The sequence below is a fragment of the Gadus morhua genome, chromosome 15 (genome assembly GCF_902167405.1).
Source record: "Gadus morhua chromosome 15, gadMor3.0, whole genome shotgun sequence".
Lineage (NCBI taxonomy): Eukaryota > Metazoa > Chordata > Actinopteri > Gadiformes > Gadidae > Gadus > Gadus morhua.
This window is the reverse complement of record NC_044062.1, coordinates 10286705-10300902: the sequence shown is the minus strand read 5'-3', so window position 1 is coordinate 10300902 and position 14198 is coordinate 10286705. Positions and strand designations below refer to the sequence as shown.

Here is a 14198-nt window from a genome sequence, read left to right as displayed (position 1 = left end):
TATTTTCTTATGATATATTTTATGTGCTTATTAACCAGTAATAGATTAATTCATTTATATTCAAAAAATTATGTTTCTGGAATTTGTATCCATAATTATCAATTGTATTTTCTTCTATTCTTCTATTCTTCTGCTTTACCACATCTCTCATGCGTCTTTGCGTAGAGTCGGTAAACTTCGTCTGTGGCATGTTGCTTTAAATATTGCCACCGTAAAGGATTATGGGATACCACTAACTCCTTTCCTTTGCAAAGGAAGCGCAGCAAGAGTAACCAATGCTAAAGGAGGGTTGAAGGAAGCATCGGGGCTCCTTTCCTAAGCATTTTTAGAATTCGAACCACCTTTCCTCCAAGCACTTCCGGGTCATCTTCATAGGAAAGAACATTTCCTAGGCAATAAAGAGAATTCGTAGAGGCCCCAAATCTGCACAGGAAAGCAGAGCGTTAAAGACATGTGACATGTCGCATAGGGAAGTTATCACAGCATCTCTGACGTTTTTATCCTGGAATCCATTATGCAATGCCAGGCAACGCAACACATGCTTGATCTGAAACACGCGTACGGCCACACCAACCGCATTACTCGCGTCAGGGGCGTCGAAAATCGGCATTTTGGCATAGGGAACCATTGGTATAGCCCCGTGCCCACTACATGCGTCCGTCGACTGATCCCCATTGACTTTCAATGGGGACGGAAGCGCAATGCATTGTGGATCCGTCCGTTCCGTTGAAGCCGTCAGTGTCATGGCTCACGCCCCGTGCCCACTACCTCCGTCAGTTGTCCGTTGCCCATTGACTTTGAATGGGGACGGTCGCGCAATGCATTGTGGATCCGTCCGTTGACTTGGAGCGTTCGCCACCGTCAAAAAGTTGAAAAATGTTCAACTTTTTCGGCAGCGACGGATCCGTCATCCAATCAGATCGCGTATGCAAATTTAAGCACTGTGACGCGACTCGGGCTCTGACGATACTGGAAAGCGGGAAAGCGGGTAATCTTGCCTCGCAACAAGCAGGAAGAAGCGGGAAGAACCCGGCGAACCGATTTGATTGGCTGACGGATGCATCTGCAAAGACTACTCCCCCATCCGTCAGCCACGCCTTCTGACGTCCGTTGACTGACGGTGCAGTGGGCACGAGGCGTCAGTCAAAAAGTTGAAAAATGTTCAACTTTTTCGGCAGCGACGGATCCGTCATCCAATCAGATCGCGTATGCAAATGTGAGCACTGTGACGCGACTCGGGCTCTGACGACTCGGGCTCTGACGGACGCATGTAGTGGGCATGTACGTCCGTTGACTGATGTGGGAAGGCGTGGCTGACTGATGAGGGAGTAGTCTTTGCAGAGGCATCCCTCAGCCAATCAAATCGCTTCGCCGGGTTCTTCCCGCTACTTCCTGCTTGTTGCGATGCAAGATGACCCGCTTTCCCGCTTTCCAGTATCTTCAGAGCCCGAGTCGCGTCACAGTGCATAAATTTGCATACGTGATCTGATTGGATGACGGATCCGTCGCTGCCGAAAAAGTTGAACATTTTTCAACTTTTTGACTGAGCCATGACTGAGCCGACGGCTCCAACGGAACGGACGGATCCACAATGCATTGCGCGTCCGTCCCCATTGAAAGTCAATGGGGATCAGTCGACGGACGCATGTAGTGGGCACGGGGCACGCGTTGAAGCGTCGCGTTAGGGGCGTTAGACGCGACAGACGCACGTAATTACGCACGTAAACGCAGTAATGCCCCGTGCCCACTACATGCGTCCGTCGACTGATCCCCATTGACTTTCAATGGTGACGGACGCGCAATGCATTGTGGAGCCGTCGGCTCAGTCCAGGCTCAGTCATGGCTCAGTCAAAAAGTTGAAAAATGTTCAACTTTTTCGGCAGCGACGGATCCGTCATCCAATCAGATCGTGTATGCAAATTTAAGCACTGTGACGCGACTCGGGCTCTGACGATACTGGAAAGCGGGTCATCTTGCATCGCAACAAGCAGGAAGTAGCGGGAAGAACCCGGCGAAGCGATTTGATTGGCTGACGGATGCCTCTGCAAAGACTACTCCCCCATCAGTCAGCCACGCCTTCCCACATCAGTCAACGGACGCATGTAGTGGGCATGTAGCATAACACGCCCAACGCACCATTCGCCCGGAGTTCAAAAAAATGTAACTTTCAACGCTCCAACGCGTGACGCTTAGCCGCGATAGCCAATCAGCGTGGAGCTTGACCCGACGTCACTGGCAGAGAGTAGTGACGCTTGCACAGAAGCATACGGCCGACATCTTTCTTTATTCTGGGTGGGAATAGTAACATAGTTACGCCATTAAATGTGTTTATGGAAAAAAATTAGCGAGAAATTTGCATTTTACTTGCATAATGTTCGCGAGGTGAATGTGAAGGATTTTTGGTTTGATAGTTACGCCCCGTGCCCACTACCTCCGTCAGTTGACCGTTGCCCATTGACTTTGAATGGGGACGGACGCGCAATGCATTGTGGATCCGTCCGTTCAGTTGGAGCGTTCGCCACCGTCAGAAAGTTGAAAAATGTTCAACTTTTTCGGCAGCAACGGTTCCGTCATCCAATCAGATCGCGTATGCAAATGTAAGCACTGTGACGCGACTCGGGCTCTGACGATACTGGAAAGCGGGAAAGCGGGTCATCTTGCCTCGCAACAAGCAGGAAGAAGCGGGAAGAACCCGGCGAACCGATTTGATTGGCTGACGGATGCATCTGCAAAGACTACTCACCCATCAGTCAGCCACGCCTTCCCACATCAGTCGACGGACGCATGTAGTGGGCATGTAGGGTAACGCCCCGTGCCCACTACCTCCTTCAGTCAACGGAGGTGGGAAGGCGTTGCTGACTGATGGGGGAGTAGTCTTTGCAGAGGCATCCGTCAGCCAATCAAATTGCTTCGCCGGGTTCTTCCCGCTACTTCCTGCTTGTTGCGATGCAAGATGACCCGCTTTCCCGCTTTCCAGTATCGTCAGAGCCCGAGTCGCGTCACAGTGCTTAAATTTGCAGACGCGATCTGATTGGATGACGGATCCGTCGCTGCCGAAAAAGTTGAACATTTTTCAACTTCTTGACTGAGCAGAAGGCTCCAACGGAACGGACGGATCCACAATGCATTGGGCGTCCATCCCCATTAAAGTCAATGGGGATCACGCAACGGACGGAGGTAGTGGGCACGGGGCGTTAGTCATGGCTCAGTCAAAAAGTTGAAAATGTTCAACTTTTTCGGCAGCGACGGATCCGTCATCCAATCAGATCGCGTATGCAAATTTAAGCACTGTGACGCGACTCGGGCTCTGACGATACTGGAAAGCGGGTCATCTTGCATCGCAACAAGCAAGTAGCGGGAAGAACCCGGCGAAGCGATTTGATTGGCTGACGGATGCCTCTGCAAAGACTACTCCCCCATCAGTCAGCCACGCCTTCCCACGTCCGTTGACTGACGGAGGTAGTGGGCATGTAGTTGCGTGAACGTGGGATCATAATCAGCCCTTGATGCCTCCGCTCCTGCGCGGCAGTTTGGACGGTGGCCGCTAGGGGGCACAGAGCTAAATGCTTATTACTACATGATCGGTTGATGTTGAAACACAAGAAGATTGAATAGTTAGTTATCAGGCATTTCCTCACGCACTGAAAGTTCAGATCCCATCTGTTGCCTCCACCCACCCCCAGGTACAACATGTGATCTGCCGATGTTTCCACTGGTTTGTTCAACTCAACCCCAGGTACAACATCTGATCTGCTGATGTTTCCCCTGGTTTGTTCAACTCCTCCCCAGGTACAACATCTGATCTGCTGCTGGTTTGACTGGTTTTTTGATAAGGCCCAGCACATTATTCATGAAACCATTTAGGTCCCTGGCTCCTCCTAGCTTAGTGCCGGGGTGTCGCTGAGCAAGGCACCTCACCCTCCGGACCAGCTGAGATTGTGTGTGTATGAATGGGTGAATGACAGATTTAATTCATTTCATTTGAGAACCACTTGAATGAACAACCAATCATTTGAAATCAGCAGCCGTTCCAAACGGTGTTAAAGATCACAGCGTAGTGGTTTAAACACTGTTTTAATAAAACACATGAAAAGATATACATTCTGTTGACCATCACAACGTGACTTTAAGACACCAGTACGATGGCACAGTAATACAAAGTACATTCTCAGAGAATACAAAAACCTTGGCTTGGCCCCGGAGGGCAGAGGTCAACTGACAGAACCCGGTGGTCACCTGACCCGAGTCATGTGACTCCAGACCATGTCCAAGAATGAGAGACTAAACCCCCCCCCACCCCCCTAAAACTGTTAAAGACACTTGTGGAAACAAAGGAAGGTGTCCACACACACACACACACACACACACACACACACACACACACACACACACACACACACACACACACACACACACACACACACACACACACACACACACACACACACACACACACACACACACACACACCAGATTTGGGTGTACGAGGGGCGGGAGAAGAGGGCGGGGCCGGTGTGACGGAGGCCACGCCCACACGCTGCCAAGAGGACCCCCACTCCGATGAGGGCCCCCAGGTGGCCCCTCGGCCCCCAGAATCACAACATCATCGGTCGTATGAACAATAATAAAAAGTGTCTTCAGAGTCCAGACACCAACAGGAGCCTGAGAGCAGACACCTCCCTGAACCCTCCACTTCCTGTCAGGGGATGGGAGGACAGGAAGTGGTGTCACAGCACCGGGGCGTTGAGGACGATTAGTACAACATGGAGGACCTCCAGCTGAGCGGTGACTCCTGCTGGGAAAACACAGGACAGCAGCCACTGCTCCTGATTGGCTGAGGAGGACACCGGGTCATCACCTGGCGAATCGGACCAACCAGAGGAGGAGGAGGAGGAGGAAGAGGAGGAGAAGGAGGAGGAGGAGGAGGAGGTGGTGTTGTCAGTGTTGGGTCGAGGGGCAGGTCGGGCTGGATTAAAAGGTTCCCCGGCTGTGATTGGCCGGTCCGGTGGCGGAGGGGCGGGGCCTAGGTCACCGCCGGTTGGCCTCCATGTAGTGGAAGACGGCCCCCAGCGGCCAGCTGGTCTCCACCTCCCCGATGGTGCGGGCCAGCTGGAGACACACGGACAGAGACACACGGACAGAGAGACACACGGTCAGAGAGACACGGACAGAGAGACACGCGGTCAGAGAGACACACAGACAGAGAGACACACGGTCAGAGAGACACACGGACAGATCACCATGACATCCACCGGGAGACTCCTTGGTTCACACCGAGGGGGACGGGGGGGGACACACAGGCGTGGGGGGGGGGGGGGGGGGGGGGGACGACACACAGGCGTGGTGGGGGGGAGGCTACCTTCAGCTCCTTGTCGGGGGGGAAGCCGAGCTCCTGGAGCAGGACCGAGACGTAGGTAAGGTCCAGACACAGGAAGGGGCTCTGATCTGACGGCCTCTCACACACTGGGAGACGCACACACACATACACACTTAAATCTTCTGAAGGTCTTATAAAGGTTCCACTGAGAGATCAGTGTGATTGTAAACAGGACCATGCGTCGGGTCGGAGTCGTGTTGCGTGCAGTGTGGTGCAGTACCGCGTAGCCGCCACACGGGGGCACTGTCTCACCTCTCTTGGCAGCATTCGAGTAGTCGGAAACTTTAACTGTGCCGCCTTTCTCCGCCTCTGTTGACGAAACAAGATGACACACAGACGACAGATTTATGAAATAAATAAATTCAGTGCCTTGAGGAGGATATCTGATGTTTATAAACCATGTCATGAATTCACTGGTTCATTTGGTGAGGTTAGGGGGAGGGAGAGGTGAGGTGAGGGTGACGATGAGGGTGAGGTGAGGGTGACGATGAGGGTGAGGATGAGGGTGAGGTGAGGTGCTGATTGAAGGTAAGGTGAGGTGAGGGGCAGGTGGGGTGAGGGTGAGGTGCTGATGGAGGGTGGGGGTGAGGTGAAGGGAGGGTGAGGTGAGGGTGGAGGAGGGGGTGAGGGTGAGGTGAGGTGCTGATTGAGGGTAAGGTGAGGTGAGTGGCAGGTGGGGTGAGGGTGAGGGTGACGATGAGGCTGAGGGTGAGGTGAGGTGCTGATGGAGGGTTGGGGTGAGGTCAGTGTGAGGGTGAGGCTGAGGCTGACCTATGAGCTGCAGGTCCACCGCCAGGTCGTAGTAGAAGGAGAAGGCGTAGAAGTCCAGGTCCCGGGTCTCGGGGGCCGGCTGCACCCTCCTGTAGAGGACCTTCTCCACCTTGGTCCGGCACGCGTCGTAGATCGGCTCGCCCTCCTTCTGCCCCCTGACGGTGTAGACCACCTCCCCGTGCTGCCACGGGCAGGACTGCTCTGGAGCCAGGCACGGGCTGACCAGCTCCACACTGCCTGCTGGGAGACCACGCGACGCCAGGGTCACATGACGCCAGGGTCACATGACGCCAGGGTCACATGACGCCAGGGTCACATGACGCTCGCATTCATTATGAGGGGGGCAGCGCCCCCTGGTGGTCAGGGGGGGGCAGGACTGTACTGAGATATACAAATAAATAAGAGAGAGAGGGAGGAGGTGAGAGGGAGGGAAGGCGGGGGAGGGAGGGAGGGAGGGAGGGAGGGGTGCTGGGAGGTTCTTGAGCTAAACCCCAGCAGCTCTAACAGCTGTCGGACGAGGAACTAATCTTGGTGAAGCGATGAGGTAATGGCCGGTTTATTGGAGAGGGGCGGGGCCGGTGGCGCTGACAGCGAATGAAAAGGAGGAGGAAGATGAAGAGGAGGAGTGACCTACCGGGGGCGTCCTGACCCTCGACCCCCCCCAGGACGGCCAGGCGGGCAGAGAGGAGACCCAGACCCAGATAGCTGGAACAGAGAGGACACGTTAGGCTAGCACGCTAACACACGCTAACACAGGACCCATTAGGCTAGCACGCTAACACACGCTGACACAGGACCCATTAGGCTAGCACGCTAACACACACTAACACAGGACCCATTAAGCTAGCACGCTAACACAAACCAACAAAGGACCCATTAGGCTAGCAAGCTAACACACACTAACACAGGACCCATTAAGCTAGCACGCTAACACACGCTAACACAGGACCCGTTAGGCTAGCACGCTAACACAGGACCCGTTAGGCTAGCACGCTAAAACGCTAACATAAGCTAACACAGGACAAGCAAAAACGCTAACACAGGACACACTAAGAAGCTAGCAGAAGGGGTTAGAATGGGGGAGGAAGGGTGAGGAGAGGGGAGGATGGGGGAGGACGGGGGAGGGTACCTGTGGGAATAGAGGGTGTAGCTGGTATTGAACATCTGGATGGAGCTTATGAAGTCGATTGGAGACGTCTGGATGGTCTTCTGGAGGGAGAGGAGCAGAGCTCAGACCTCCTCCTGGACCAGAGGAGGAGCAGAGCTCAGACCTCCTCCTGGATCGGGTCCAGGAGGAGGTCTGACCTCGGTCCGGACCTTCTCTTACCTCGTCCTGGGGGTTGAAGGTGATCTGGGTGGAGCCTCCGCCCAGGTCAAGCATGCCCACCGTGGGGGAGTCAGCCGCGCCCAGACCCCCTGGAGGAAGGGAGGGGAGGGAGGGAGAGAGGGAGGTCACTAATTATGTAATATGGCTAAGAAGTGTAAACACTCCTTCTTGGATTGTGTTAAATGAGGCTTCTGATTGGCTTACCTGTCAGGAAGTTTACAGTGATCCACGCCGAGATCCCTAGAGAGAGACACACACACACACACACACACACACACACACACACACACACACACACACACACACACACACACACACACAGTCTGTGAGGTGAAGCCTGGAGAGAGTGAGGGTCTCTCAGCGCTGACCTCTGCCCCCTTAATGCTGCGGTCCACATTAGTGCCTCTTACCACCGCCGTATCAGTGCTGACCCCCGCCCGCGGACCGGGGGCTTTGGGAGGCTGTATCACTGGAGCTTTGACGTAAGACACTAAGAAGCAATTTACAAACAAACAAACGCACAGGGACCGAGGGATGAGGGCCGAGCAAGCTGGAGGCGGTTACTTAGCAACCCGCCTCATCCTCTGGCGATGGCGAGCGGGCACCACTTAGACCTTCAGATTACCCATAAGTCCCTCCATTCCGTCTCATCTGGCCGGATCAGGACGCTAACTGACCATAGGACCACAGTGGGGAGCTGGCCCCGCCCGCTGGCTAGCACTAGCACTAGCAATAGCACTAGCTGGATGCTAGCTGGGGGCAGCAGGGGGGGGTGGGGGGGGGTAATGAAGGAGCAGCAGGATTAGAGGCTGATTGTTCTACCTAAGCCACTCTGCTGAAGAGGATAATGAAGAGATAATCAGGACCCCCCCCCCCCCCACTGAGATTAGACAGCACATTATCCTACATGGACACAACTGTTGTCTGAACTACTTTAAAAGGATTGGATTAGAGTCTGGGAGTTGCATCTGTACCATGCCTTTAAAAACACCATCCATGTGGAGGTATTTATAGATGTACTGGGTGTGTGCAGATGTACTGTGTGTTTGTATGTGAAGGTATACGGTGTATCTGGAACACTGGTATTGGTGGACATACGCCTTCCCCCCCAGCACCCCCTACCTTCATCAGTTCCGTCCATGATAGACACGGCGTCACTGCTGGACAGGAAGGGAGACTCTGAAAACACCGCCCTCACCTGGAAAGGAGGAACAGCCCTTTAGATGGAGCACGAGTGCACGCGCGCGCGCGCACACACACACACACACACACACACACACACACACACACACACACACACACACACACACACACACACACACACACACACACACACACACACACACACACACACACACACACACACACACACACACACACACACACACACACACAGAGAGAGAGTCCAAGAGAGTGATAATGAGGAGCAGAAATCTCAACCCTTCATAAGAGCAGTCTGCTACGTGTACCTCGCTACTAGCTTGTATTTAGCCGCTCTTTATTATGCAATTGACTTACTTTAGCTAATATCATAGCGGTAAGCTAATGCCTCTCCATCCCTGATGCTAGTGCTGCTGATTTTAGGGGAAAGTCGATTAAATCTTTTAAGTAATCAGTAATAACAGGACGAGGCCATTCAGCCAAAATGAGTTAATCGTGGCTTTGCCTCTCTCACTGCGGACGCGGAGCCAGGGTGCAGCATTGTTGCCTGGCGGCGGCGTCCAGGAGCGACCGCATAGCAACAGAGAAGCTACGGTAGCTTATTATCAGCTAAGACCACATGAATGTTCAGAGACTAACCCTGAAAGCTGTCATCTTCACGTATGTGATAGAGGTTAGGACAACAGAATCATACCGGCCAAAACCGGTCAGACTGTTACAAACCGGTCTGGGCGGTTCAACCGGTACAGACCTGGACAGTGCTTGGATGATCCAGGCTAGTCGTCCCTTAAACACACAATGCTAGATACATAAGTAGATACATCTACCCTAGCCCAGAGCAAGGCACCTCCACCGTTAGGGTTAAGGGTTCTAATCCCAAACCTCCACCTTCTTTAGTGAATCAATCCTCGCTGCTGCTAAAGTCGCTGCACACAAGCTCAGTTTCACCCGGAATAATATTTAGCTAGTTACAGAATTCAGATTGCTGGATTATTTGGCTAGCTACAGTAGTTAACTAGCTACACTATTTAGCTACAGCTTGCTACAGTATATAGCTAGTGACAGTATTAAGCTAGTTAGTGTATTTAGCTAGCTACAGTATTTAGCTACAGTATTGAGCTACAGCTAGCTACAGTATTTAGCTAATGACAGTATGTAGCTAGTTAGTTTATTTGGGGTCATCCCTATGTTCCCCGGGTCCTATGTTCCCCGATTTTCCCAAAAAGGGTCCTATGTTCCCCTGTAGCCATACATACCGGGGGGCATAGGACATAGGACCCTTTTCTGGGAAAAGGGTCCTATGTTCCCCGCAATCTATCAATCTTTAAAAATATTTAAACTTTGACGCAACATTCGCGTGATGACAGCCAATCGGCGTTCAACAGCGGGGCCACTGAGTGACATGTGTAACGTTATAGCCAATCTGTGTTCAACCGGCCAACTCAGTGCAGTGCAGTCCGGGGTGAACTGCAACATTGAGGAGAAGGTGATTGTTGCCATTTGCGACTCCCGGAGCTCTTTATATAATAGTATATAATATAATATAATTGTATAATAATATCACGGCCAAAAGCTCTGTGCGCCTCCGGATGGCCGTAGCGCGGGGAGCTCTCGTAGGGATTGGGCTTCTCGGGGTTTGTTTACCGGCGTATGAATAGACTGCGTCAGGTTCTCCGACGTCTCTCCCTCTTCCACAAAAGGTAAACACATGAAATGGTAGTTATCTCGGCCGGTATTTGGCAGTAATGGTGGTAAAAGTAACAGACCGGGGAACATAGAACCCTTTTTTTAAAAAAGGGTCCTATGTTCCCCGGTCACATACATATCGGGGAACATAGGACCCTTTTTGGGAAAAGCGGGGAACATAGGACCCTTTTTTTTAAAAAAGGGTCCCATGTTCCCCAGTCTCATACAAAGAGGGGAACATAGGCCCCAGGGAACATAGACACGCTCCCGTTTATTTAGCTAGCTACAGTATTTAGCTCGTGACAGTATGTAGCTAGTTAGTGTATTTAGCTAGCTCCAGTATTGAGCGATAGTAATTAGCTCCATCTAGCTACGGTATTGAGCTACAGTATTTAGCTCCAGCTAGCTCCAGCTGTCTTTAGTATTTAGCTAGCTCCAGTATTGAGCTCCAGCTAGCAGGGGTGTAACGGTACACTGAAGTCACGGTTCGGTTCATACCTCGGTTCAGACAGAATGGATCGGTACGAGTTCGGTACAATGAAGGGAAAAGAATAATCAAAAATGCAGAAGGCAATTCTTTATTACTGTCTCAGGTTGTACCACCTCGTGTCATACAGTCTCTCCCCTGAGCTAGCTGCAACAGCCTGAACTGTGTAATCTAAGAGAGTAACCAACAAGTACCCCACATCACCTCCAGACTCAAAATAAGACAATCAGTTATTAAACTGAAGATTCAGCATGTCTTGTTTATGAAACTGCAAAGCACACAGAATTTGCGCATTTACAATGATGTTTGGCTTGGTGGAGTAGTGAAGGTGCGTTTCGGCGCAGCTCAGTTACGGCTCACGTTTCCACCCCGACAGTACCCTCCTACCATGTAGGATGGCAAACTTTTGTGCAACATTTTCTTCAATAAACGAGGCTATCGCCGTTGTCCAGAAATACTTTGCGGATAATGTGTTTGTTTATTATCCCCCTGTCACAGAAGTGCGATTCTGTCGACCAATATACGGACTACGTGTGTAGCTCGACCTTGCCGGCACCCTTTCAGGCATCTCTGTTGTCCCTGAAGATCGCGGATCTAAAATTAGTTTGGCATTACATTAATTAATTTGCACGCCAATTTTATTCAATTTTATACCGTGTATTCTCTGTGTAAATCCATGCGCTGAACCGTGACGTCTGTACCAATTCGGTTCAATACGAATACATGTACCGTTACACCCCTACCAGCTAGCTACAGTATTTAGCTAGCTACAGTATTGAGCTCCAGTATTGAGCTCAAGCTAGCTACATTATTAGCTCAAGCTAGCTGCGGGGTCTGCTCCCACCTTGTTGAGGAGCTGCGTGGCCTTCTCCCCGGGCAGCAGGCGCAGGCCGGCCGTGGCCTTGAGGACCAGTGGCGTGCGGCTCCAGAAGGCGGCTGGGATGCTGGCCTTGGCCACCTCGAACAGCTGCAGCAGCCCTGCGGTGCACTGGGCAGGAGGCAGCGGTCAGCATGAGGACAGCGTCGTCACAGCAACATGGACCAGACAGCGTCGTCACGACAACAAGGAACGGAGAGCATCATCCCGACAACATGGACCAGCACCACTTCTGGTTTCTTCCAAACAACCGTTGCTAGCGGTGGATGCCAATTATATCAGATAAATGAATTAAAGATAGTGCTGCCGTTTTGTTGAGTTGTTGGATTCAGATAGGGTTGTATATATTAGAATAAAAAAAGGTTATATTTTGTCTACATTTTTCGATGTTCTGACAGTGACAACCTCCGTGTTCTAAGTTGTTATCTGGGTTGTCATAGGCTCTCCTATTTCCTACTCTGAGGTGGACGTGAACACCTCGTCCCACACTGAATTGGACATGAACGCCTCGTCCCACTCATAAGGAGGTCATTGCAGTGAGTCCCATACTTGACACGAGGCTGAGCACAGCAAAAACAGTTGGGGATGCTTCAGCTGGTGTTGGTGAGTGTTGTGGAAACTCTACCTGATCTGGGTCATCAGCGTAGGCAGACAGGCCCGGTTTAATGGCTTTGAACGTTTCATGAGCCAATTTAGGAACCTCTGTAAGAATAGAGACAAGAGTAACAAACACCACCACCACCACACAGGCTTAACATTCCTGTTGCCACTATCAACTCTGACCACTTTCATAATCTTATTTGACCAAATATTTGATTAATCTCTAAGCGCACGTAACATCTGACCCCTACCTACATTTCAGTTGTCATAAACCTCTTAATGACAATCCATGACCGCATAACTACAGCACGCTGAGAACCAACTATTAGCAAGCATAGCTCCGAGGCTAGCTGCAGGGCTAACAACAAAGCCAAAAGAGCACTCAGCCTCTGATTTAGCTTAGCATTGCGATAACTAAGCCATTTGGCAAGCCATTTGCTAGCAGGGTAAGCCTAATAAAAAGCACTAAAAAGGCACTAATGAGTTTGTGTTCATTTTTTTGTGTGCAACAAAGCACATCTCTGGAATTAAGAACAAAGCTTCTTTTGTTCCAAGCGGGTAATTAATACATTTATAGCTTTTGAATACACTAAGAGCAGAACCATGGGGCCCAGAGGGATTCCGTTGTTATACAACTTAATCTACTTTATATGAATGGATGTTCCATAATGAGTGGCCGAATGCCCCCCCCCTCCCCCCGTGGGGAGAGGGATTATGGGTCAAAGGGTAACGAGCATTTCAGAATGAACGATGCAACCGAACAGAATCAAAACATACTGAATACTACGATTCATATCCAACATTCCTTAGCTGCGTGTAGAACCGCCCACATCCAGAGGGATGCAGCCTAGCCTGTTCTACTGGTACCACTGGTTCCACTGGTTATACTGGTTCCACTGGTTCTTACCGTTGAGCCGATGGAGGAACTTGAAGACGTGGATCCTGGTGCCGGTGGATCCGGCGTCGATCATCACCCCGTAGCGGAAGTGCCACTTGGCCGGTTCATCGGTGGCGGGGCCCGGGTCGCCGGCGGGCCCCCGGAGCAGCGTGTAGCCGGGGGGCCGGTACTGCGCGGCCGCGGGCCGGGCGTAGTGCTGCTTCACGTACATGAGGTAGGCCAGCAGGCCGGCCACCGACAGGAACACACTGGCCAGTCTGGGGATCCTCATCGTGGAGCCTGAAGGCGTTCTGCGGCTAGGAGCGGCGCATCCTGACCGCTGGAGGAGAGACGTGTTACTGACCCAAGGTCCGAGGACCACCGCTCTGCACCTCCAGGAACACGCCCACCAGGCGGCCTCTAGGGGCTATGGGGGCCTCTAGGGGCTATGGGGGCCTCTAGGGGCTATGGGGGCCTTTAGGGGCCTCTAGGGGCTATGGGGGCCTCTAGGGGCTATGGGGGCCTTTAGGGGCCTCTTGGGGAATCTAGGGGCTCTGGGGGGCCTCTGGGGGGCTCTAGGGGCTCTAAGGCCTCTGGGGGCCTCTGAGGACCAGGGGTAATCCCAGGTGGTTCTCATCACCGCCGTATTGCAGGAATGCCACGCCTGTGGGCGGATTAGGATCCACCAATACCAGAGTACTATTCAGCTATGCAACAGCGATTACAGGGTTATAGCAATCCATTGGGTGCCAGCTACACAAAGTACAACAATACACACATACAACTATAAAACCCATCTATAGACCCAGACACATACATCTATAAACCCATACACACACACACATCTATGGACCCATACACAAACACATCTTTAGACCCATACACACATAATAGACCCAGCCACATACATCTATAGACCCAGACACACATCTCTAGACCCAAACACATACATCTATAGACCCATACACACATCAATATACCCATACACATATCTATAAACCCATACACACATCTATAGACCTAATCACACATCTA

General features: G+C 51.7%; 1 protein-coding gene across 5 annotated transcripts in view; it reads right to left on the bottom strand.

Moving 5' to 3' along the window:
• Nucleotides 1-4057: 4057 nt before the first annotated feature.
• The window catches only part of entpd6 (ectonucleoside triphosphate diphosphohydrolase 6), a 10722-nt gene continuing 581 nt past the window's right edge, over nucleotides 4058-14198 (bottom strand). For 2 of the 5 annotated variants that reach the window (XM_030378727.1, XM_030378726.1), the window contains exons 2-13: nucleotides 13194-13503; nucleotides 12312-12388; nucleotides 11654-11797; nucleotides 8598-8673; nucleotides 7680-7715; nucleotides 7476-7564; nucleotides 7278-7357; nucleotides 6783-6853; nucleotides 6149-6388; nucleotides 5630-5686; nucleotides 5360-5463; nucleotides 4058-5109 (exon numbers count right to left, since the gene is read on the bottom strand). In XM_030378727.1, coding sequence (XP_030234587.1) covers nucleotides 5029-5109; nucleotides 5360-5463; nucleotides 5630-5686; nucleotides 6149-6388; nucleotides 6783-6853; nucleotides 7278-7357; nucleotides 7476-7564; nucleotides 7680-7715; nucleotides 8598-8673; nucleotides 11654-11797; nucleotides 12312-12388; nucleotides 13194-13455 — 1317 coding nt within the window. In that variant the 5' untranslated portion in view covers nucleotides 13456-13503 and the 3' untranslated portion in view covers nucleotides 4058-5028. The remainder of the gene's footprint in view (nucleotides 5110-5359; nucleotides 5464-5629; nucleotides 5687-6148; nucleotides 6389-6782; nucleotides 6854-7277; nucleotides 7358-7475; nucleotides 7565-7679; nucleotides 7716-8597; nucleotides 8674-11653; nucleotides 11798-12311; nucleotides 12389-13193; nucleotides 13504-14198) is intronic. The other 3 variants (XM_030378728.1, XM_030378729.1, XM_030378730.1) reach the window with 3 other exon arrangements.